Source organism: Gobio gobio, assembly GCF_949357685.1.
Source record: "Gobio gobio genome assembly, chromosome: 14".
NCBI classification, from domain to species: Eukaryota; Metazoa; Chordata; class Actinopteri; order Cypriniformes; family Gobionidae; genus Gobio; species Gobio gobio.
This window is the reverse complement of record NC_137107.1, coordinates 38,740,520-38,765,596: the sequence shown is the minus strand read 5'-3', so window position 1 is coordinate 38,765,596 and position 25,077 is coordinate 38,740,520. Positions and strand designations below refer to the sequence as shown.

At 38.9% G+C, this 25,077-nt stretch overlaps 1 protein-coding gene across 17 annotated transcripts in view; it reads left to right on the top strand.

Moving 5' to 3' along the window:
* mapk10 (mitogen-activated protein kinase 10) overlaps positions 1-25,077 on the top strand; it is a 99,982-nt gene that overhangs the window by 49,318 nt on the left and 25,587 nt on the right. For 13 of the 17 annotated variants that reach the window (XM_079835062.1, XM_079835068.1, XM_079835059.1 and 10 more), the window contains exons 5-9: positions 14,673-14,802; positions 16,648-16,706; positions 20,712-20,850; positions 20,958-21,123; positions 22,238-22,309. In XM_079835062.1, coding sequence (XP_079691188.1) covers positions 14,673-14,802; positions 16,648-16,706; positions 20,712-20,850; positions 20,958-21,123; positions 22,238-22,309 — 566 coding nt within the window. The remainder of the gene's footprint in view (positions 1-14,672; positions 14,803-16,647; positions 16,707-20,711; positions 20,851-20,957; positions 21,124-22,237; positions 22,310-25,077) is intronic. The other 4 variants (XM_079835063.1, XM_079835073.1, XM_079835066.1 and 1 more) reach the window with 1 other exon arrangement.

Sequence of the window (25,077 nt, the reverse complement as noted above, 5' to 3'; positions counted from 1 at the left end):
ATCTAGATACTGCAGTGTGCAACAAGTGTCTCATAGCAGCCGCGGAGCAAACGCACAGAGTAATGTTATAATATAATTTTCAACACACTCAAATGTATTTAATATGATCAACAGCAATGCGTTACCCCACATACGCATGAGCGGAAGAAGCGGAAGCGGCGACTGGGGCATAATAAAAGTTCAGCTGCTGTCGAGCCGTGTGTCACGCTCGTCTCTCATCAGCAATCGCTTCAGCGGCCTCGTTCAGCTCCCACAACACTCAGCCCTGCTCTGCTTCATACTACAGTAACGTTAATAATCTCATCCATGAACATGATTTCTGTCCGCATCCCGTCCCGATTCTATTCCAGCGGATGTGAGGTGAAGACTACAACTCCCAAGATTCCGCGCTCAATCTCATCAAACTACGCCTTTGTTTTGAATAGGCGACCTCTAGTAGTGAAAAACTACATAAGCTGGGTCTCATTTCGAAAGGTTGTGTCCTCCAGAGGTCGCATTTGAAGGCTGCATGCGTCATCAATGCTGTCTCATTTCAGAAAAGTAAGTAGGACACTCCGAATGCGACCTTCAAATGTGCCCTTCTTTTCAGGAACTTGGAGTGTGCATGAGGTGTATCCTTCCCTGCTGCAGATAACCCACAATTCTTTGCGTCTCCATTAACAACCATCATGTTTTTTAAATATTATTTGAAAAAATGGCGCCGCCGGCAGATATACATGCAAGCGAAGATGTGGTGTTTAAACTTAAGTAGTTTCAAGCTTGTTTTTGTTTTTAAGCTGTATTACCTCAAATAGATAGTTGTGGTGAACAGGATTACAAGTGTTTAGTGATTTTTAAACGTTTAGAACAGTACTTTGCTGTCAAGGCAAGAAACATTTTATAGTAATTTTCAAGTTATAAATAACTTTCATTCATATAACTGGTGAGAGCGCAACTCCACTGTGAACGTGTTGGCATAGTAACGTGATATTTCCTGCCTGTGTGTCCTACGGAGGAGGTTTAGTTTAATTCTGATTAAGGACACTCCGTATACCGCATCCTTCACAGGATGTGTCCTCCAGAGGATGCAGCCTTCAAAATTAATTTAAATGAGACACAGCTATAGTGTGCCTTTAAGTACAATGTAACTACGTCACCTTAAAGAGTAACTAAACCCCTGCTCAGAGCTTAACTCCACCCACTGGCAATTTTCAAAAAATGCTGGAAAAGTGGGCAGAGCCCGGCGGACACAGAGGGGACGAACCGAGGGCGGGGCTGAGCAGAGGGCGTGGACCTGAGACCCGCAGGGACGGATTGATTGACAGCTGTCTGACTCGCGAGTCGCAAAGATGGAGAATGACTGGAGTGACGCCAGCTTTGCAACAGAGCGGTCATTTCACATACCTTCACCTGAAGTGGAGGAGGGTGGATTGTCTGTTACAGACACAAACCCGGAGCCTTATCAATGCAAGCCGCTGCTCAAACTGCGTTAACTCCCGATGCAGACGATGCTAGTGAAGCAGCCGCGCAAGAGAACTGACCTAATCTATCTGCGTCTGCGGCAACCACTTGCGTGTCAGGGTTTGAAAGCGCGTCTCATGTATGAAAATTATCTGTACACATGACGGGCGGCAATAATATCGCAAGAAAAGCCTGACGTGTACTGACAACTGCATTATTTAACCGTATTTTCTTCAATACAATGTTAAAGCAAGTGTCAAGTCAGTTTCATTCATAATGTTTCTACTTCATGTAACATGAGAGGTCATACTGGAGTGAAGCCGTTCTCATCATGTGATTGGGGGAAACATTTCTGAGGGCGTGGTGAGCTCGTGCCAGGGGCGCGGATAGTGAGCCGTTGGACGTGCCATCCTACGTCACGATGTACCACAACGTCCAATAGGAAAATTCAACTGCAGTAGCAACCGTTCAACCTTAAGAAGGCAGCACTTTGGCGGTTTTACACCATATTTTATAGAATTAAAACACTTTATACTCAAATGTCAAAACATTTACTCGAATCAATGAACAGCATTAATAAAGCCCCAGTATTACAGATCATTAACTAAAAAAAGTTGGTTTAGGGTTTAGTTACCCTTTAAAGGTGTACTATGTAACTTTTCCGTCCACTAGAGGTCGCCTGTTCAAAACAAAGGCGTAGTTTGATGACGCCACGTTTTAGAGCACAGCATCTTGGGACATGTGGTCTTCACCTCACAGCCGGTGGGAAAGAATCGGGATAGGACTCGGGCAGAAATCATGTTCATGGATGCGATTATTAACGTTACTGTAGTAAGAAGCAGAGCAGGACTGAGTGTTGTTGGAGCTGAGGAACCACTGGAGCGCTTGTTAATGAGAAGAGCGGCGGGACTTTTATTATGACACAGTCTCCGGTGCCACTTCCGGTTTTCCGGTCATGAGTATGAGGTAACGCAGCTCTGTTTATCATATTAGACACATCTGAGTGTGTTGAAAATTATGTTATGACGTTACTCTGTGTGTTCGCTTGGTGGCTGCTAAGACACTCGTTTACACTGTAGTGAGAGTAAAGCGTTTCTGCAAAATCAAACCGGAAACCGAGGGTAACGCAGACATGATGCAATCGACATGCGACTCCCTCACACGTCCTGGTTCCTTGGTTAAAATAGCAATTTCTCACCATTTACAAATAGTTGGAAACATTTGGGATATTGTAAGTACTCAACTGGACAAAATATACAACGCTAGCCTAGTGGTTTTTGGATATTTTACTCAAAAAATGTTACATAGTGCACCTTTAAAATAAAGTGTAACCAAAAGTGCTAGTGAATTTCACAAACAATCTATAAGTAACACATTTAATTATAAATTTTGAACTTTTTTTCAAAAGACAAATAGTATTTTCTTGTAAACATACTCCAATAATCTTTGCTTTATTTACAACTTGAATTTTTTTGCAGTGACAATTTGAATTGAGAATATAATTTCTTCTATCTCTAATGTTTATTTTCTATTATTGACAAATGTAGTACATGCTTTTGATAACGTTTGCAACATTTCTACAAAAATACACTACCGGCCAAAAGTTTGGGATTATTATGATTCTGCTCACCAAGTCTTCATTAATTTGATCAGAAATACAGTAAAAACAGTAATACTGTGAAATATTATTACAATTTAACATATTTGTTTCTATTTATTTATATATTTTAAAATGTAATATACAGTATTCATGTGATGACACGGCTGAATTTTCATTCTAATATTCTGATCTGGTGCTCAAGAAACATTTCTTATTATTATCAATGTTGAAAACAGTTCATGATAACGGAACTGCAAATCAGCATATTAGAATGATTTCTGACACTGAATACTGGATTAATGATGCTGAAAATTCAGCTTTGTCATCATTTACATTAGAAAATGTATAAAAATAGAAAACAGTTATTTTAAATTGTAATAACATTTCACAATATTGATCAAATAAATGCAGCAATGGTGAGCACGAGAGACTTGTTTCAAAGTAGTGTATGTATTTATTTTCATTGAACAAACCAAACATTAATCAAATGATTAAGTACGTTGGTTAGGTTATCGCAAAGTTTTCATGAACATTCTCATGGCATAGTTTAGCAAGCTGGATCTGCAGAGTTATTAAACGGATCCATCATATCATTCGCGGTCCATGTTGGAAAGCTACATACTGAATATTTAGATGACGCAGTGCTGCTTTCCTCAGAGTAATAGAGCTATGAGCATCTGGCATCGTGCTGCTGCTGCTAAAGGTCTGCTCGCTAATAATTTATCATATCACACACACACACACACACACACACACACACACACACACACACACACACACACACACACACACACACACACACACACACACACACACACACACACACACACACACACACACACACACACACACACACACACATTTTCCTGACTGTGTATGCCAACAGAAAATGAGATTCTACCCTTTGCAGGACTCTCTCCTATATTGCATTTTGGGTAAAAAAGGTGCGTGAGAAGAAAGTAAATGTATAAGTACATACATCTAGAAAAACAAACAGCATGCTCAACAACATTATGAAAAAAAGCAACGTATCACACTTTGTTTTGAAGTATATAATCCCTTATGCAATACAAACGCAATTTCTCTAGAATCAAAGAGATGCTGTCAGACTCTATGGGGATTTTTGGGGCCAAATAATGGAAGAAAGCAATGTTTTTTCCTTTAGTCCTCGCTATTTTATGAGCAATCTGTCACAGAGCCATTGGGATATTGATTATTCAGGAAATCAAGTGGAAAAGTGTCGTCAAAGGGAGGGTTTGAGATGGCATACTACTATTTTTTAATCAACATTTACTGTATTGTTGCATACTGTATACTATTTGTTATGTATGTACTACCCAAAAGTCTGGGGTCAGTGAGGCATTTATAATATCACAAAAGATTTCCAATAATTTCCAATTTATCAAATAAATGCTTTTCTTTTGAACTTTCTATTCATTAAAGAATGCTGGGAAATAATGCATCACAGTTTACAACATTTTTCAACATTGATAAAACAAAGAAATGTTTTTTGAGAACCAAATCAGCATATCAGAATGATTTCTGAAGGATCATGTGACACTGAAGACCGGAAGAAAATTCAGCCTTGCCATTACAGGAATAAATTACATTTTTTAAATTGTAATATTCAACACTTTTTTCTGTATTTTTTTTAATCAAACAAATGCAGTTATGGTGTGCATGAGAATTTTAAAAATCATACCGACTCCAAATATTTGAACAGTAGAGTACATGCTATGTATTAATAGTATGCGATGAGCACTAGTACTGATTTCTGATTATTAAAAACCCTGACCCTCTCATATTAAAAATGCCTTTATTATATGTCTTGCATATATGACGAGAACAATCTCAGGCACAAAGACTGTCATTTATGAAAGAAAAATAATGAGAGCACAAACAAGTTGATCGGACAGTTCTGAGCCGAACTCTTGAACAGCTGGCAGAGGGGCTGAACATGGTGATGAACTTAATGTCGAGTTAATTACACTAGGCTGTGTTTAATTTCGCCAGGCTGTCACGAAACTCCACTATGGCTGTCAGTGGCTTTGTCATCTTTTCCACTTCTTCTCCACACAGAGTTCTTCAGTGTTGGGTTTGGGGGGTGAGATGTTTTGTGCTTTGATTATAGTGATTCAAAATGGTCTTTAATGTATTTCCTTTAAAAAAAAGATGATTTTTAGTGTTCCAAAAATGCTGGAAGGTTTTAAAGAGCGCAAAAACAGCCGTCACAAACATGTAACCAATCCCGTCAACAGGTGGGGCAGGGCTTATGACGAAGAATTACATGCGTTTCTCCACTGGCTTTCTGATTTCAAAGCGTTCCTAAGGATACTGATATTCAGAAGGCAGCTGTTTGACTCTGAGATGGTGAACGGGAACATGGTTTGTGTAACATTAGTTACTCATTATTAGCTGTTTGATAACGTAGTCAAGCCAAAGGCTAATCATATCAATTACTGTTATGTGTCCGACGTTGTAGAGAGCGATACAGAAAACACATTACCATTCTGATACACCGACTTGTAGACGAGCCTGTGTGTGATTCGCTCTTCTTCTTCTCCTGAATCAGTTTTTGGTTCAAACATATATGGCTGAAATAAACCAATATTTCTACTTGGCATTGTGCAGCGTTCACTACCGAGTGGATCAGGTAGTCCGAGCTGGTGTTAGTTTTAAATGATACAATTATTGACTGCAGGGCAGGGCCGTAACCACCATAGACAATAATTAGAAATGGCCAAATTGTCCCCCCCAATATTTGAAATTCTTGCACTGCTCTGCTGCACTTCATTATGCAGTGCTCTATATGTTGTTGTTAGGATGACAAAAAGGTTTAAAAGTTACATTTTTAGTCTGGTCTGCCTCAGGTCTAACAGCGCTCGTCAATGTCAAAATGACTGAGATGGCCAATCAAATCAAAGTAGGCGGGGTTTACGTTCTCTTTTGGCTCGTGCACAGTCTTCACACAGATGAGCACGTCAAGCTATCGCTTAATGCCATTGCGAAGAGAGACTCTACTCTTTCCGGTGAAACCACAAAACAAAATGCACTCAAACGTGTCCCTGCTCTTAATATACAATCATTGATTAACATCTTTGATTTTAATGAAGAAGGAAAAAAAACTATGTGAGAGCGGATTAGAACCCGGAACCTTTGACACGGTTTACAAAAATGCTATCACCAGACCACTTGGGAATTCAAATATCAATGGCAGATCTATGTTTTTATTCACTAATGCGAAGAATCTCGGAACTAATAATATGTTTGACGCAAATATTGTTTGCAAATAGTCCCAAAAGGATTATTTCCCAACTAGAATTAGACCTAGAATTTCGTTCACTGTTCTGTTTCTTTATTTGTTACAAATAAATTGGTCCCCCCCAATGTTCAAGACATGGTTACGGCCTTGCTGCCGGGGGATTTTAATCATTTTTGCAGAGAATACAATTCTGTCATTTACTCATCCTCAAGATTTTCAGCAAACAATGATTTAAATTTCAGTTTTTCATACATATATATATTATATGGTTTTGAAGACAAGTCATATTTTTTGGAGCTTATCAATATGAATTACCAATTATCATTTTCGTTACATTGCAGTTTTGACACTAAGGGCCCTATTTTAACGATCTAAGCGCATGATCTGAGCACATGGTCTGAAGCACATGACGCAGGTGCACTTAAGGCCTGTACACACCGGGACGAATATCGCTCGCGCTTATCGCCAGCGTTTTTCGTGATGTTTTTCGGCGCATCTTGAGTGTTCACACCCAAGTGATTTTCACTGGCGATGCGCCGAGTGAATGTGCAAATTCAGTAGATAGTGCTCCCGGTACACAAGGTGGTGCTGCGGCACTTTACACTTCTGACACTCGCTTGTCATGCAGAAGAAGAAGAGAGACAGTATTTACGTGCTTGCCAAAACCCATAAGACATATTGGGCCCTATCTTGCACCCAGCGCAATTGACTTTGTACACCGACGCATGTGTCATTCCTATTTTGCACCCGCGCAAAGCGCGCTTTTCCCTCCACAGAAGCACGTCGCTAAACTAGTGAATGAACTTGCGCTACCTGGGCGGTTCAGCGCAAAAAAGGAGGCGTGTTCCGGCGCAAACAATCCCTGGTGCTATTTTGCTGTTCCATTAAACAATTGCGCCACTGACCAGAAAAAACCTAGTCTAAAGTCAGTGGCGCGTTGCGCGTTGTTCATTATGCTATTTTAAGGGCGCATGCTTGACCATAATGTATAGCGTGCACAACGCGCATACACTTTGCTCATGTAATCTACACAGATGCAACAGTTATTTTTGCAAATCATAAATTGTTACACTAAAAACTATTAACACATGAGATGACGGAAATCATTGTGGTGTGCCACGAAGATGTGAAAAAATAGGCATAAATCTAGCTTACAAATTATTCAGGCTAATTGTAGTCTAATATTAAGGAGACCTGTTTGCCCAATAGTGGCAACTTCTGGCAAGACATATATGTATATGGACATCTAACAAATTGGTTTGTCCGTCAAGAACCAGGAAAAAAATCGGTAAGGGTGGACGCAGCGATGTCCTCTGCTGGCGTCAGGTCCTGAGTAGAGGCAGATCCACCTCCCGTTACACGGCGTGCCTGATTGATGCTGGCAAGCTTGGACTTTCCCCGTCTTCTGATGTCATTGTAGCGCTTGCGGCACTGGTGCGACGTCCTGGGGATGCCAGCTGATGAAACAATTGTGGCTATTTCCTCCCACGCCTGTTTAACCGACGCTATTTTGGGTGGGTTTCTCCCATCCCCATACAACTTCACTTCTCTGTCTTTCACTGCTCTTACAAGCACATCAGTCTCCTCGGCTGTGAACCGCTCCTGGCGTGCGCCTGGTAAATACGCCATAATAATAGCAATCCATAATGGAACTTGCGCACCTGCTTTTACAGGGAATGTTGGATGACGCTCTGATTGGTTTATTCACGTTACGCCCAAACCACACCTATGAATAATGAAGCTACTTCAGACCAACCCATTTTAGATTTGCGCCGGGCGCAAGAGCCATTTATCCCGCCGGGAAAATAGCAACAGCGCCGAGACCCGCCCACAAAGTTACTTGCGCTTCGCGCTTTGACACTTGCGTTTCAGATCGTTAAAATAGGGCCCATTATGTCTATGGCCAAAACCATTCACACACTTTTTGCTAACTGGCAAGCAACATTATCAGCTCATCTATTTAGTCTACTTACTACTTCTTCGTCGTATCAATGTGTGCTCGGCAAGACCGTTTTGTCCTTGAGCGCCACCAAGTCATGTTTTACTGTCACTTCAGCAGCTCCAGGCACGTGAACAAAAGCGCTGATCTCCTTGGTCGGCCAGTTTTTAACGCGCCGCGTCAAAATAAAAAAAACAACTCGAGGCGTTTTTTTTTTAAATGACGCTTTTACGCCTGCCGTTTTGCGCGTCGGTGTGCACACTCACATTGGCGCCCTTTGTTTAGTCACGAGGCGTTAAACGTCGGTGATAAACGCGCGCGAAAAATCGTCCCAGTGTGAACAGTTCTTTTGGGCGTGTCCGAATCCACTTATTCTAGTTTAATGACAGAAAAAAACGGTCTGCACGGCGCATGATCTAAAAGGGTTGTACCTAGTCTCTTAATGAGTCATGGGTGTGTTTTGGGCGTAACGTGCAATAAACCAATCAGAGTCTCATCTCCCATTCCCTTTAAAAGCCAGTTGTGCTTGCATCATGGCGGACTCGCTATTTACATGGAGGAATTTGATGTTTTTGGTTTCAGTTGCCTCCAAATAGCAACGCGACAATGCGGCTGAACACACCTTGTTTTCAGACCAGCACGCCCGCGAGTGCATTTGTTATTTAAACAACGTGGCGCTGGACGTGAAAATGATAACTGCGTCGGACTGAAACTAGTTGCACCTGGCGTCACATTGCACCGGGTGTATGATAGGCCCTCAGTTTTGACAAAACATTAAAAAAAAAGTATTCCTTACAATTCACGAGTTCACACTTACATATCATTTATACAGAGTACATTTAAATGCGTATTTGGCTTGCTGTCCGGCGGGAGGGCTTCCAGCTCGGAATTTGGCCCGAACCCAGAGTAGAGTACCCAGTGTATGTAAGTGGTTAGAACTAAAAGTGTGGAGAAGGGGTGGTGGAGGGATGCTGATAAACTGTCAATAGCGGAGGTAGGACTGCCGCGTATATATACCTCTTATTGTTGATTAGCCGAGTGCTCTCCACTTGTGTCAATTATCTGAACGTGCTCCTCCCGAACCTTGTTAATAAAACATCGTTAAATATTATAACACTTTTGTAAATGTGAGTAAATGATGACAGAGTATTTTTAGACAAACTTTTCCTTTAGATTTGACTAGTGTGATATGGTGTCTGTGGTTGTATGTCAGGTCTTTTTATTTCTTATGCTGTAGCTTAAAATGTGGTGTTAAAGTAGTTAAAATGGTGTCTGGTTTGTGACAGCTGCCTGTAGGCAGGGCTCTCAAAGAGCAATACTGCAATGCATTAACCACCTAGAGAGACAGCCATGACATCATCTTTGACACAAATGGGTGTCTATGGCCGCCATTAGCCCAAAAAAAATCTCTGAAACTGCCGTTACCATGGACACATCAGCCATCGGTTCCAAAAAAGTGCTTTAGAAACTTTCATGCTGTCACCCAGAGAAAATATCGCCTGCCTAAATTCATATGGTTTAGTGGACTACAACTATAATGTAACCATATTCAAAGCATTTGAAATTTCTTTTGTGATTTTAGCTCATTCTGTAGATTCTCTTTCATTGTGTGTGTATGTGTAAGACTTTGTCAATGTTATTTTAGTATCATTGAGATAGATATTATTGTATTTTTTATTAGGGCTTTTATTATCATTTATTTTCCATTTTTTATTTAACTATAAACCTGGTGTGTGTGTACTGTAGGGTTTCTCCTCACCCCTCGTAGAAAACCTGTTTTGATGTACCTCACCCCCTTCTGCTTTGACCATCTGCTGTATAACAAACCCCACAGCTCTGACTGTCCGCTCAAATGATCCATAGGTGAATCAAAGATCCATATGGGCCTGTGCGTTCACACAAATTCACATGTAAACTCATTCAGATGTAAACATTCGGCTTTGACTGTTGAATTATAGTGGAGGGTTTAAAAGGATTGCATTGAAAGCCAGAAAGAGGGCACTCTTGAGCAAGTCCACATTACACATTTTATTCACCCACAAGGCTTTTTAATAGGTTTTATTGGGGATTAAAACATTGAAGGTCAGTTTTGACCGCAGAACATCGCACACTTTCAAATTTTCAATGGCGGGCTCTGTCTGTGGCTTCATGGGAAAGGAGCAAATCATTTTTCAATCACTGCTGCATTTCCTGGTCCTATGTGAGTCATATTAGTCTTTATTTTTATGTCTTTTTTAACAATGGTGCTTTAACCTTTACCAGCACATGTCAACATGGTTAAAGAGCAGACTTTTACCAGTGCAGCCTTGTGGGATGAAGCATTTAGTCATAAACCTCAGTAGCTTTCAGAACATGATGGCTTCTGCTTGCACTCCCTGTACCTGGTGTAGTCGTAAAAAATAGAGTGCTTTTTTTGCTGCAAACTATAATATATATATATATATATATATATATATATATATATATATATATATATATATATATATATATATATATATATATATATATATATATATATATATATATATATATATATATATATATATATATATATATACACACAGTGGAATATAGTATACGGTTCACATACTTTTTCAGTGGCATTTTTCAAAATGGGAATCATTTTAACTAAATAAGAGAAATCATACAAAATGCATGTTATTTTTTATTTAGTACTGTCCTGAATAACATATTTTACATAATTTTTTTTTACATATAGTCCACAAGACAAAAAAATAGCTGAATTTATTAAAATAACCCTGATAAAAAGTTGATGAACCATTGATTCTCAGTGCTGTTTCGTTCCCTGGATGATCCACGGCTGTTTTTTTTTGTTTTGTGATGGTTGTTCTTGAGTCCCTTGTTTGTCCTGAGCAGTTAAACAATGTTCTTCAGAAAAATCCTCCAGGTCCTGCACAATCTTCAGTTTTCCAATGCAATGACTGTATGATTTTAAGATCCATCTTTTCACACTGAGGACAATTGAGGCACTCAAACACAACTACTAAAAAAGGTTGAAACATTCACTTATGCTCCAGAAGGAAACACAATGCATTAAGAGCCGGGGGGTGAAAACCTATTGAATTTGAAGATCAAGGTAAATTGTACTTAATTTGTCTTCCGGGAAACATGCAAGTATCTTCTGTTGCTTCTGAAGGGCAGTACTAAATGAAAAATATATATATTTAAACAAAATAAGAAAAATTTTGGACATCTTCATCCTGTTCAATGGTTATCACCCCCCAGCTCTTAATACAGTCATACAGTCATTGCTGGAGAGGGTTCAAATATGAAAAAGAGGCTGGAAAACTGAAGAATGAGGACCTGGAGGATTTTTCTGAAGAACATTGTTTAACTGCTCAGGACAAACAAGGGACTCATGAACAACCATAACAAAACAAAAAAACAGCCGTGGATCATCCAGGGAACGACACACAGCACTGAGAATCAATGGTTCATAAACTTTTTATCAGGGTTATTTTAATAAATTCAGCTATTTTTTTGTCTTGTGGACTATATGTAAAAAAAATTATGTAAAATATGTTATTCAGGACAGTACTAAATAAAAAATAACATGCATTTTGTATGATCTCTCTTATTTAGATAAAATTATTCCCATTTTCACAGATTCTGCAGTTCACATACCTTTTCATGCCACTGTGTGTGTATATATATATATATATATATATATATATATATATATATATATATATATATATATATATATATATATATATATATATATATATATATATATATAACACACACACACACACCGATCAGGCATAACATTATGACCTAATATTGTGTTGGTCCCCCTTTTGCTGCCAAAACAGCCCTGACCCGTCAAGGCATGGACTCCACTAGACCCATGAAGGTGTGCTGTGGTATCTGGCACCAAGATGTTAGCAACAGATCCTTTAAGTCCTGGAATTTGCGAGGTAGGGCCTCCATGGATCGGACTTGTTTGTTCAGCAATTTGGAGGCCATTTCAACACCTCAAACTCGTTGTTGTGCTCCTCAAACCCTTCCTGAACCATTTTTGCTTTGTGGCAGGACACATTATCCAGCTGAATACGGTTTCCATGAAAGGGTGTACATGGTTTGCAACTGCAACAATACTTAGGTAGGTGGTACGTGTCAATGTAACATCCACATGGATGGCAGGACCCAAGGTTTCCCAACAGAACATTGCCCAAAGCATCACACTGCCTCCGCCGGCTTGCCTTCTTCCCATAGTGCAGGATTGTCCAACCCTGGTCCTGGAGAGCTACCACCCTGCAGATTTTAGCTCCAACCTCAATCAAACACACCTGAACCAGCTAATCATGGTGTTCAGGGTGATAGATTATTACAGAAAGGTGTGTTGGAGCAGGGTTGGAACTGAAATCTTCAGGATGGTAGCTCTCCAGGAGTAGGGTTGGACACCCCTGCCATAGTGCATCCTGGTGCCATGTGTTCCCCAGGTCAGCGACACACACGCACCCGGCCATCCACGTGATGTAAAAGAAAACGTGATTCATCAGACCAGGCCACCTTCTTCCATTGCTCCGTGGTCCAGTTCTGATATTCACGTGTCCACTGTTGGCACTTTCGGAAGTGGACAGGGGTCAGCATTGGCACCCTCACTGGTCTGCGGCTATGCAGCCCCATACACAACAAACTGTGATGCACTGTGTATTCTGGCACCTTTCTATCAGAACCAGTATTAACTTCTTGAGCAATTTGAGCTACAGTAGCTCGTCTGTTTGATCGGACCACACAGGCCAAGAGCTGCAGTTTTGGAGATGCTCTAACCCCGTCGTCTAGCCATCACAATTTGATACTGCATTGGATACTCCATTACAATTTGGTCAAAGTCGCTCAAATCCTTACGCTTGCCCATTTTTCCTGCTTCTAACACATCAACTTTGAGGACAAAATGTTCACTTGCTGCCTAATATATCCCGTAAACAGATGCCACGATGAAGAAATAATCAGTGCTATTCACTTCACCTGTCAGTGGTCATAATGTTATGCCTGATCAGTGTATATATATATAAAGTTTGGTCAGTGATTTCAGCCCTCAAAATTTCGGTGCATCACTAATTATCATGACAGTTTTAATGCAATTTTTGACCAATATAAATATAACTTTTTCCCACATTAATCATAACCACTGACAATCACAAAAACACTTTTCTTCACGCACTTCACGGCACATCCCCATCATGCTATCACACAACACAGAGGTGGCAGGCTGGAACTTCATGGCTGTCTGTTTTTTAATTTTCCATAATTCTCAGAGTGAAGACAGGAAACAACAGGGATGGACACCCACTGTTTTATTAATTTTTGTAGCTAATTTATTATATAATTTAGTGTCTCCTTTTGGCCTCCAGGTATACTTGTTGAATGAAGAGACCATTCCGTGCATGAAATTCAATTATGAATCACTTAATTAAATTTTAGGCTTAATTTTTTGAATACAATTAATATCAGCTTTCACCTCTTAGGAGAACACTAATGTGTTATATCACAATGAGCCATTGGCCACCTTGTTTTCTGCAGTGCTTTGGAATTGAAGCCACACGCACACACACACACACACACACACACACGTTAGGTTTTCATTTTTTTTCACATTGAGTATTGCTGCAGTTAGAGAGCTTTCCCTGTTAATATAGATCCGGGTCAAATGTTATAATGATTGTCGAAACATTCATGCACTTAAGGGTTAACTCACATAAGAATGTTCAGTGTACTGTACATTCAAAATATAACTGACACTGATGATGTCAATGTAATATTTACTCACTGATTTGTGATTGGTCTTCATTCTTTTACATTTATTTGCATACTCAATTGTGATCGGCATGACATCTATTCAACTAAACTGAAAACAAGACGTGTGCTGACCCTTTCATTTGCACAGAACCAAACCTTAACGCCTAACATTTCTTAACACTTTAATATTTCTTTGTGAAAATGCAAATCTAGTTGCATTTTATACCCTTCATAATTATAGATTATGCAAATTGAAATTAGCTGCAAATTAAAAAAGCATTTTGCATCTTTAATATTGCTTTTAGGCGGTAGATGGTGATTTGTGTTGAATTCCACTCTGAATGGATTTAACATTTAAATGAATTCCATTATTTTCAATAACTCATTAGTTGTGTCCCAAATGACGCACTATACACTAATTACGTAATTAAAGCTGCGACAGTTGAGCGCATGACGCGTCCAACATTCCACACTTCGTTTTTCCGATTAATTAAGTGTATCATCCGGTTATATAAAGTGTACTTTTTTTTATTTCGAATTTTCAGAGTGAACACACTACTCGCACTATTTATACTACAAAGTAAGCTTGCATAAGTATGCAAATTTGGATGCACCTTTTGTTTCCCACACATTAATATTGCTTTCTCTCTCTCTTTCTCTGGCAGTGCTGGATATGACGCCGTCCTGGACAGAAATGTGGCCATTAAGAAACTCAGCAGACCCTTTCAGAACCAGACTCACGCCAAGAGAGCATACAGGGAGCTGGTGCTTATGAAATGTGTCAATCACAAAAACGTGAGTGCCAGAGCTCAATATCTCTCACCCGTTGTCCCATTGGATGGCAAATATTGCTAAAAACATTGCTTTCCTGTGAGACAAAAAGTGTACTCAGAAAGCTAAACCCACCATTAAAACCAGTTCAAAAATCTCAGGGTGTTTTTTTTTGTTTGTTTTGTTATTAGAGAATATTGACCCTGGGGAATGAGCCTTTTCTGGGCTATTTAATGTACAGTCAAACCAAAATGTGTTCAGACACCTTCAACATTTTCTCACATTATCACAGTTTATTCGCTATAGTTTAGAAAATGGTAATAAAATATGTCAAGAACTAAATGAACTATGAACTTAACTGTGTCAGAACAAATTAATGTTGATAATGTCAGGTATGTAATGGATTACAATCAACCAATCAGCTGTTCAATTTAAGCACACAATTAGATAATACCAATTTAGGTCAACCAATGACCAAGCAATGCGTAATTTTGTTCAGTCTGTGGTGTAAACTGTAAAAGAATCCAATCCAAGAAAAAACACTTAAGCAAAACATGGTCAGCTCAAAGTGTCTGAATCATTTTGGTCCCAAATGTTTATCAATTTTACTGGTAGTCTACTGTATGAAGAATTTTTGGGTATAATATGTTAATAAAATGTACTTTATTTTGCTATCCTCACTTACATAAATGAACTATAGTGTCCTGCACCCACTAGTAAAACAATTATATCTGGTGTCTGAATAATTTTTGGTTTGACAGTGCATGTATGTTCTAGTGGAAATAAACAGATATGTTTGTTAAACCAAAAGGCGGGACTTCTGTTCCTACTGGCCGCCATATTGAGCATTACTGTGCATATAGTATCCTGTACAGCACACAAGCCTCAGGCTGAGAGAGAGAGAGAGTTTGGTGGCATTAGATGATGAATAACAAAGTAAGAGAGAAAGGGAGTGATAGTGTTAAGAGACCGAGGAAACACTTTTTTGGCTACTGAAGAGATGCTGCTGCCAGATCTCTTGTCCTCCACTCTCCCTCCCTCTCTCTCGCCGTCTCTCCTTCTGAGACTCGGGTTATAAAGGGTACAGCTGGGACGTGACAGAAATACAAATGTGCTTTTTCTATCATCCTCAACTTTTATTGACTGTTGAACGGTGCTTTTATGAATCTCTCAGCCTCTTTTCGATAAAAATTACTGGGCAAAGTTTTCTTGCACATCATTATAAATAAGTAGTTAAAGGAATAGTTCACAAATAAATGACAGTACTGCCATTAATGACTCACCTTTGTGTCATTAGAAACCTGTGTGCTGTTATTAACCTTTGGAACTACATCTAAAAAACATTCATACAATTATAGGACTAAATACTGTTACTATACTGTACTATATTTAATTTTTTGTGTGAACTATTCCTTTAATAATTTATCCAATGGAGCATTTGGTTACTCACCTTTGTGTCATTCCAAACCTGTGAGCTGTTATTTATCCTGTAAAAAAAAAAAATAATAATAATAATAATAATAATATATATATATATATATATATATATATATATATATATATATATATATATATATATATATATATATATATATATATAGAGAGAGAGAGAGAGAGAGAGAGAGTTGTCAAATCGATTAATCATGATTAATCACGATTTATCGCATTTAACATAGGTTTTTGTTTGTATGTGTATATATATGTTTATATACACACAGACACGCGCACACACGCACACACACACACGCACGCACGCACGCACGCACGCACGCACGCACGCACACACACACACACACACACACACAATTTAGTATCATTGCATTATAATTTCATGTTTTACTAAAGTTCTTCTCTTCTTTTCTCCTCCAGATCATCAGCTTATTAAATGTCTTCACACCACAGAAGTCTTTAGAGGAATTCCAAGATGTGTAAGTAATGTTTTCATGATTTTCCAGACATGAAGTCATCTGATTATAGTCAAGTCACCTTTAGTTATATAGCACTTTATATGATTTAGATTGTTTCAAAGCAGCTTTACAGGAAAATGATTTAATGATGCAAACAGCAGAATTCATTCCGGCTGTACAGCAGCTCTAAAAGAGCTCATTGTTCAGCTGAAGTCAGTTCAGTGTTGATTCAGTTTCATTGTAATGCTAATCAATTATTAAATTAGTTCATTTCATCAACATTATATAAGTCTGGATATTAACAGCTAATGTTTCAACAACAATCATGAAACGAATAGTTCTGGGTCTGAAATCTGATTGGATAAGTCACATCAGAGCCCTTTTTCTGTGGAAAGAAATGTAGAATCAGAAATGAAAGAGGATTTATAGTTGAAAGTGTTTGCATTTGAATAAACATTATTAATTAAAAAATCATACATATGCAATACTTGTATAAACATTTGCTGTAAAACAATGTATAGTCGGCCAGGGTGATGAATGATATTTTAGCTTAATTAAAGCATGCCCAGTGGGGTTTGAGCTCATGCAGGGTCCCAGTACAACTGCTGTGATGTTGCAGTGTGAGGGTGATCGATCACCTGCAGTCGTTTATGCTCTCGCTCTCTGGTTGGTCCCGATGCTTGAATCTAGTGCCGCCCATGCCTTAATTCATTCTACACGCTGTGTGGACTAATCTAGAGCAGGATCAATATGTTGGGTATGAAATGTCAAAGCCGGATGATTTGAGTGTTAGGATGGATGGGGCATGAGTTCATGCAGGCTAAATTATTATAAATCAACAAAGTAGCTTCAGATGTTTTGTTTGGATTGTGGTCATTATATAATATATATATATATATATATATATATATATATATATATATATATATATATATATATATATATATATATATATATACATATATACATACATACATACATACATACACAGTGTGGAGAACAAGTATTTGATACACTGCCGATTTTGCAGGTTTTCCTACTTTTCCTACTTAGCATGTAGGTCTGTCATTTTTGTCATAGGTACACTTCAACTGTGAGAGACAGAATCTAAAACAAAAATCCAGAAAATCACATTGTATGATTTTTAAATAATTTAAATGCATTTTATTGCATGACATAAGTATATGATCACCTACCAACCAGTAAGAATTCTGGCTCTCACAGACCTGTTAGTTTTTCTTTAAGAAGCCCTCCTGTTCTCCACTCATTACCTGTATTAACTGCACCTGTTTGAACTCGTTACCTATATAAAAGACACCTGTCCACACACTCAATCATACAATGTGAATCAAACAGACTCCAACCTCTCCACAATGGCCAAGACCAGAGAACTGTGTAAGGACATCAGGGATAAAATTGTAGACCTGCACAAGGCTGGGATGGGCTACAGGACAATAGGCAAGCAGCTTGGTGAGAAGGCAACAACTGTTGGCGCAATTATTAGAAAATGGAAGAAGTTCAAGATGACGGTCAATCTCCCTCGGTCTGGGGCATCATCCAAGATCTCACCTCATGGGGCATTAATGATCACGAGGAAGGTGAGGGATCAGCCCAGAACTACACGGCAGGACCTGGTCAATGACCTGAAGAGAGCTGGGACCACAGTCTCAAAGAAAACCATCAGTAACACACTACGCCGTCATGGATTAAAATCCTGTAGCGCACGCAAGGTCCCACTGCTCAAGTCAACGCATGTCCAGGCCCGTCTGAAGTTTGCCAATGACCATCTGGATGATCCAGAGGAGGAATGGGAGAAGGTCATGTGGTCAAAAATAGAGCTTTTTGGTCTAAACTCCACTCGCCGTGTTTGGAGGAAGAAGAAGGATGAGTACAACCTCAAGAACATCATCCCAACCGTGAAGCATGGAGGTGGAAACAACCACTGATTTTGAGCTAGGATACATTAAAGTGAATTTACTGCTTTTGAAATCTGTCATCATTTACTCACTCTCATGTCGTTCCAAACCTGTATGACTTTCTCTCTTCCATGAAACATAAAAAGATATTTTGAAGAATGTTGGCAACCAAACCATAGGCTATACCATTGAATAGCCATATTGTATGGACAAAAAAAAGACTCAAATGATTTTCTTTTTATGTTACACAGACAGAAATTCATTGAGGTTTGGAATCACATGTTTTGGTTGAACTACCCCTTTAAAAACAATAAAAAATGTTTGAGAGTTAACACCTAATTTATGTAACACACTGATATGATATCTATCTTTCATGAGGTTCTCATTGAAATAACATTTTGTTAAATTTCATTAGATCTATAAAAAGTTCATAAAACATTTACAGAGAAAAAAGCTTTGTCCTTAAAGGGATAGTTCGCCCAAAAATGAAAATTGTGTCATCATTTACTCACCCTCAAGTTGTTCCAAACCTGTATGACTTTCTTTGTTCTGTTGAACACAAAAGAAGATATTTTGAAGAATGTTTGTAACAAAGCAGATAGAGCAACTATTGACTACCATAGTATTTTTTTTCCTACTATGGTAGTCAATAGTTGCTCTATCTGCTTGGTTACAAACATTCCTCTGTTTTTTAGAGTGTAATGACATTTTAACTGAGTTTAACTGTAGGTCAGTTTCATTTAACTGTATGGGCATGGTAGTCACAGGTAAAATCATGCTCCTCATTACCATAGGTTTATGGTTTCGAAAATAAATAAATAAATAATAATAAACTATTGAATTTGGTTGTGCTCAGTGACAAGTTTGTAGTTGTGTGTATTGCTGTTTTCAAATTTACCTCGTGATGTATTTACATGGTCGCGGCTGTTTTCAGCTGATTCACCACAGAACCTTTAATGTTCCCATATCACACGATTGTATAAAACAACATTCGGAGTCAAAGTGCCGGTTCATCACTAGAGCAGCAGAAACGCAGCGCACGTTCGTCGGCGGCAGCGCTGTTGCGCGGATATTCGCCTTTTGCAGTTTCATGCGCCCACATTTTTTTAACAGCGCCTAATATGGACACAGTCTATGGAGGAGGGAAGGTCTCTCTCGCTTTGGCCTGTCAATTCAGAAGACAAACCAATGGGCCGCTGTCCCTTCATGATGGGCCAGTCCGTGGCAAAAAAAATAAATAAAAAATAACCTTGTATCGGCCCCAAAGTGCGTCGGCCCACCGGGAAAATGCCCGGTATGCCAGATTACCAGTCCAGCCCTGACCTGAACCCAAAAGAAAATCTTTGGAGGGAGCTGAAAGTCCGTATTGCCCAGCGACAGCCCCGAAACCTGAAGTATCTGGAGAAGGTCTGTATGGAGGAGTGGGCCAAAATCCCTGCTGCAGTGTGTGCAACCTGGTCAAGAACTACAGGAAACGTATGATCTCTGTAATTGCAAACAAAGGTTTCTGTACCAAATATTAAGTTTTGCTTTTCTGATGTATCATATACTTATGTCATGCAATAAAATTACAAATTAATCATACAATGTGATTTTCTGGATTTTTGTTTTAGATTCCGTCACTCACAGTTGAAGAGTACCTATGATAAAAATTACAGACTTCTACATGATTTGTAAGTGGGCACACCTGCAAAATCGGCAGTGTATCAAATACTTGTTTTTATACATTATTGAGAATAATTATAAGTACATTTAAATGATAATATAATAAAAATACAGTATATATAGTACACCTTCACATGATTAATTGAGGGTAAACTCTCTGCTTTGGAACTAAATACATTTCAAATGTGATTTTTAATCCATAAATGTGCAGCCATGGCATTTGAGCACTCAGCAGAATAGTTATACTGTTAGTATTCCATTCACCGACTTGCTGACTGTCATCAACCGACAAGTATTTTCTCTGCATAAGAGGTCGTAAAGATCCACATCGATCCACAGCGGTCTCTTTTGTACATTAAGAAGCCATGCCAATGAAATATGACAGAATCAATGCGACAGTCACTGTTGCCCGGCCTAGGAAATTCACATTTTCTCACTTCTCCAGTTACCTGGTCATGGAGCTGATGGACGCAAACCTTTGCCAGGTGATTCAGATGGAACTGGACCATGAGAGGATGTCCTACCTGCTGTACCAGATGTTGTGCGGAATCAAACACCTGCACTCAGCCGGCATCATTCACAGGGTGAGAGACATGGATACACACCTCAGGATCAATTTAAATAATAAATGGAATCTAAACTCCTAACAAAAATCGTGTCGTCACCTTCCCATGACACATTCCCCTTTAAGGATCTGAAACCTAGCAATATTGTTGTGAAATCCGACTGTACACTGAAGATCTTGGACTTTGGGTTGGCGAGAACCGCGGGCACTAGCTTTATGATGACGCCCTACGTGGTGACGCGGTACTACAGGGCCCCGGAGGTCATCCTGGGCATGGGCTACAAGGAGAACGGTAAACCAATCACAGGGCTGCAACACTTTCAAATAACACTAGAACTCTTGGGTTTGATAGAATTGGAATTTTGTGACGTTTAGTTCATGTCTGCCAACTGTGTGAAGGCTGTATGCGGTCACATTTTGAAAGTAAATATGGTTGTTTTGCATTTTGAATGACCGAACATGAACGTAACCACAAAGTCGTAATTACAAGTTGGAAACTCTGAACTTTCTTTAAGCATAGAGTTTCCGAGTTGGGAGCGTGTTAGTGAGAAAATATATTGGATGCAGCGTCTGTATTGAAGGTAAATTTGTTTGAATGAATGAAAATTTCTATTTACATTAAAACTAAGTTGTATGTACAAATTATGATAGAATATATAATGATATAGTCCAAAAGTAACTTGAACGCTCCTGATGTCGTAATTACGACTTGCCAACTCTTAAATGCGAACTTCCCAGGAAGTTTCAGTAGAAAATATAGGAACACAGAAAAAAAAAAAACCCCCGATATTTATGTATTGTTGACGCTGCAAAGTATGTGTTAAAATGAGCATTCCAGTTGGGTAAAAGTAAAGGTTCTTGCATACCGAGTCAATTTTCATATGCATTTTTCGTACTTGTCATCCTAAAATTGATTTGTCAAAACACCTCTCGAAATGCTTGCTACTTATGAAAAACGCAGAAAAATTTAACCCGTTCCGGACTTAGTGTGTAAGGACCTTTAATTTTACTGGTTATTCATTTTGAGGTTGGGAAAGTTTTATATTTCTTGGTAACCTGCTGTTCATTTACTGAAATACTAACATATTCTCTACTGCATGAAACTCATTAATACACTAAATAAATATTAGTGTGTATATTTAGAGTTTGAGAGGATAAGAGAGAGGTCAGGCTATGGATTTCCTGCCACAAACGGTCCTCCCTGTGGTCTGTCCCCAACTCCAACTTTGATCTGAGCAGTTGTGGAATAATCGTTTGTCTAATGACATGTGTGGCAGATATAATTAGCGAGAGTGATACAGCTCACGTAGGTCTTTCTCTCTCCATCACTGATGACTGTTTTTTCGAACGCTAACCTCTCTTTTTCTTTCCTTCACTCTCTTTCCCGCTTCTGTGTGTGCCTGCAGTGGATATTTGGTCAGTTGGTTGCATCATGGGAGAAATGGTGCGCCACAAAATCCTATTCCCCGGCAGGGATTGTATCCTTCATGAAAAGGTGCAAACTGGCTTGATTTGACTAGCCGATAAGAAATTAGCATCACTTATTGGTGAACACATCAGTTTTATCAAGTATAATAATTCTGTATGAATATATGATTTTGTGGTCCACATGAGACTCGACCTGACCAGTGTTCATCTGTTCAGGCATAACTAATCGACTAAGGCTGTAGTTCTCCTAACCTGCAGGTTTTCTTATTTTTGGTGTTGAAAAAAATCAGCATGTGCTGGTTAGGTATGTTTTGAAGCATGGCAGCTGAAGCATTTAAGATGGTCCTGAGCTGGTTATAAACTGGTCCTGACCTGGAGCTTGTCTCTTAGGACCAGCTTGGGACCATATTGACCAGCTTAAACCAACTCATGACCAGCTCAAACCAGCTGCCATGCTTCAAAACATTCCTGACCAGTATATGCTGTTTTTTTCAACAGGGTTAAATATCCAAATTCTGTATCAATATCTTTTTCCCTCTTTGTGACACTTGTACCTTCTCCCCTTCCCTTAAATCCTAGATGAATACTAAGGATTTTGTTCATTAGGATGTTGTGGGATCATTGTTGGATGTGTTTCTGAGTCTGACATGGAGGCCTGGCACCTCTCCTCACCGCGATAGTTATTCGTCCCTTAATGGGAAGTGGTTCTTGCTTAAGTGGCAATTAGAGAGCGAGTGAATGTAGTGAAATAATAATACAGTCTTCCTCTTCAGTCACTCATTAGGGTGAGCTATTAATTTATTTAGTGATTTCTCTTTCTGCTGTTTTGGATGGTTCTGTGGTGGCGATGAATCCTAGAGTTAAATTGTAGTTATAGATAAAGGGAGAGTTTACCCAAAAATGAAAATTACCCAATGATTTACTCACCCTCAAGCCATCCTAGGTGTATATGACATTCTTCTTTCAGACGAATACAATCAAGAGTTATATAAAAAATTGTCCTGGCTCTTCCAAGCATTATAATGGCAGTGAATGGCAGCCCAAAATGTGAAAAAAAGTGTATCCATCCATTATAAAAGAACTCCACATGGCTCCGGAGGGGTCAATGAAGGCCTTCTGAAGTGAATCAATGGGTTTTTGTAAGAAAAATATCCACATTTAACACGTTATAAAGTAAAATATCTAGCTTCCGGCGGACCGCCTTCCGTATTCAACTTACAGAAAAAGCCTAATTGGCATGACGATGACGTTTCATGTAGCGTAAGCGTTTTTAACTGCGAGAGGCGCTACACTTTGTTCGTAAATTGAATATGAACGGCGGTCCGGAAGCTGGAAGCTGGATATTTTACTTTAGAACATGTTAAATATGGATATTTTCTTACACAAACCCATCGATTCGCTTTCAGAAGGCCTTTACTTTTATAATGGACGGATACACATTTTTGGGCTTCAAATTTTGGGGCTGCCATTCACTGCAATTATAATGCTTGGAAGAGACATTTTTTAATATAACTCTGATTGTATTTGTCTGAAAGAAGACTGTCATATACACCTAGAATGGCTTGAGGGTGAGTAAATCATGAGGTCATTTCCATTTTTGGGTGAACTATCCCTTTAAGTTGCAGGAGAACAATGCTTGTTTTCTGCTCTCCAAACTGCAATTAAAGTATTGATCCTGTAGACGAAGCTCAGCTTATTTGGGTCTTTTTAAAAACTCATTAACACATGCCTGAATTAACTTCTTTGCTGTGCTGTCTCATCGATACCTCTTATCTAGTCAACATCTACAGGGTCTACTTGACCAAAGCCTGAAACACTACAGTAACTCCCGGTTTCACAGACCAGGCACAAGCTAGTCCCAGACTAAAATGTATGTTTGAGCTGTTTTAACTGAAAGCAATTTAAACTGACATATCTTTAAATATTTTTGTCTCAAGATGCACAACAGTAATGTTTGTTTCTAAGGCACAATTATAAAAGCTACTAAAATGTTGTAAATTTGGTAATTATATAAAATGCAGTCCATTTAAGACCTAATCCTGGCTTAATCTAAGCTCTGTCTGTGAAACCAGGACTAAAGCTCTTTTAAAGTTAAAGTATTTCACATTTTCATATTGCTTGCATTTAAAGGGGATCTATTATGCCCTTTTTCAAAGTCTTGATTTTATTTTTGGGGTCTAGAATAGGTTTTGCTTAACGTTCAAAAACACATTCCCTTGGTTCCAGTGCTATTGTTTTGTCTCAAGATGCACATCAGTATTGTTTTTCTAAGGCACGTTTATAAAAGGTACTAAAATGTCCTAATTGAAGGCCTAATCCTGGTTTAGGCTAAGCCCTGTCTGTGAAACCAGGCCATTATTTTTCACATATTTTATATTATGGCATCACCTCTCTTTCCCAGAGCCAAATATGGTAGCAAGTTCCGTTGTAACCAACATAATTCATCAGAACTTGCGACCAAAGTTGACTAAAGCTGGGCATACACTGTGATTTCTGTGCGATTTCAGCAAGGTTACCTACTCACACTGTACGAGTAGTTTGCATGCGATGTAAAGCCAAAGCTCACGATTTATGTGCTCACACTGTGCGGTCCAATCGTCGAGCGCGACTTGTCTGCTCACACTGTACGAGTGAAATATGTGCGAAAAAACCTAATAGAGAGATAGCCTATCAAATGCATCAGCTATCGATATCAAGAGCATTTAGCATTTACAATGTATGTATATAAATTAACATTATTATTAGGGTAGGCCTACTTTTATTATTAAATTGATATTACATTTAATTTGCCCCCGTGCTAATTTTATAAAGCATCAAT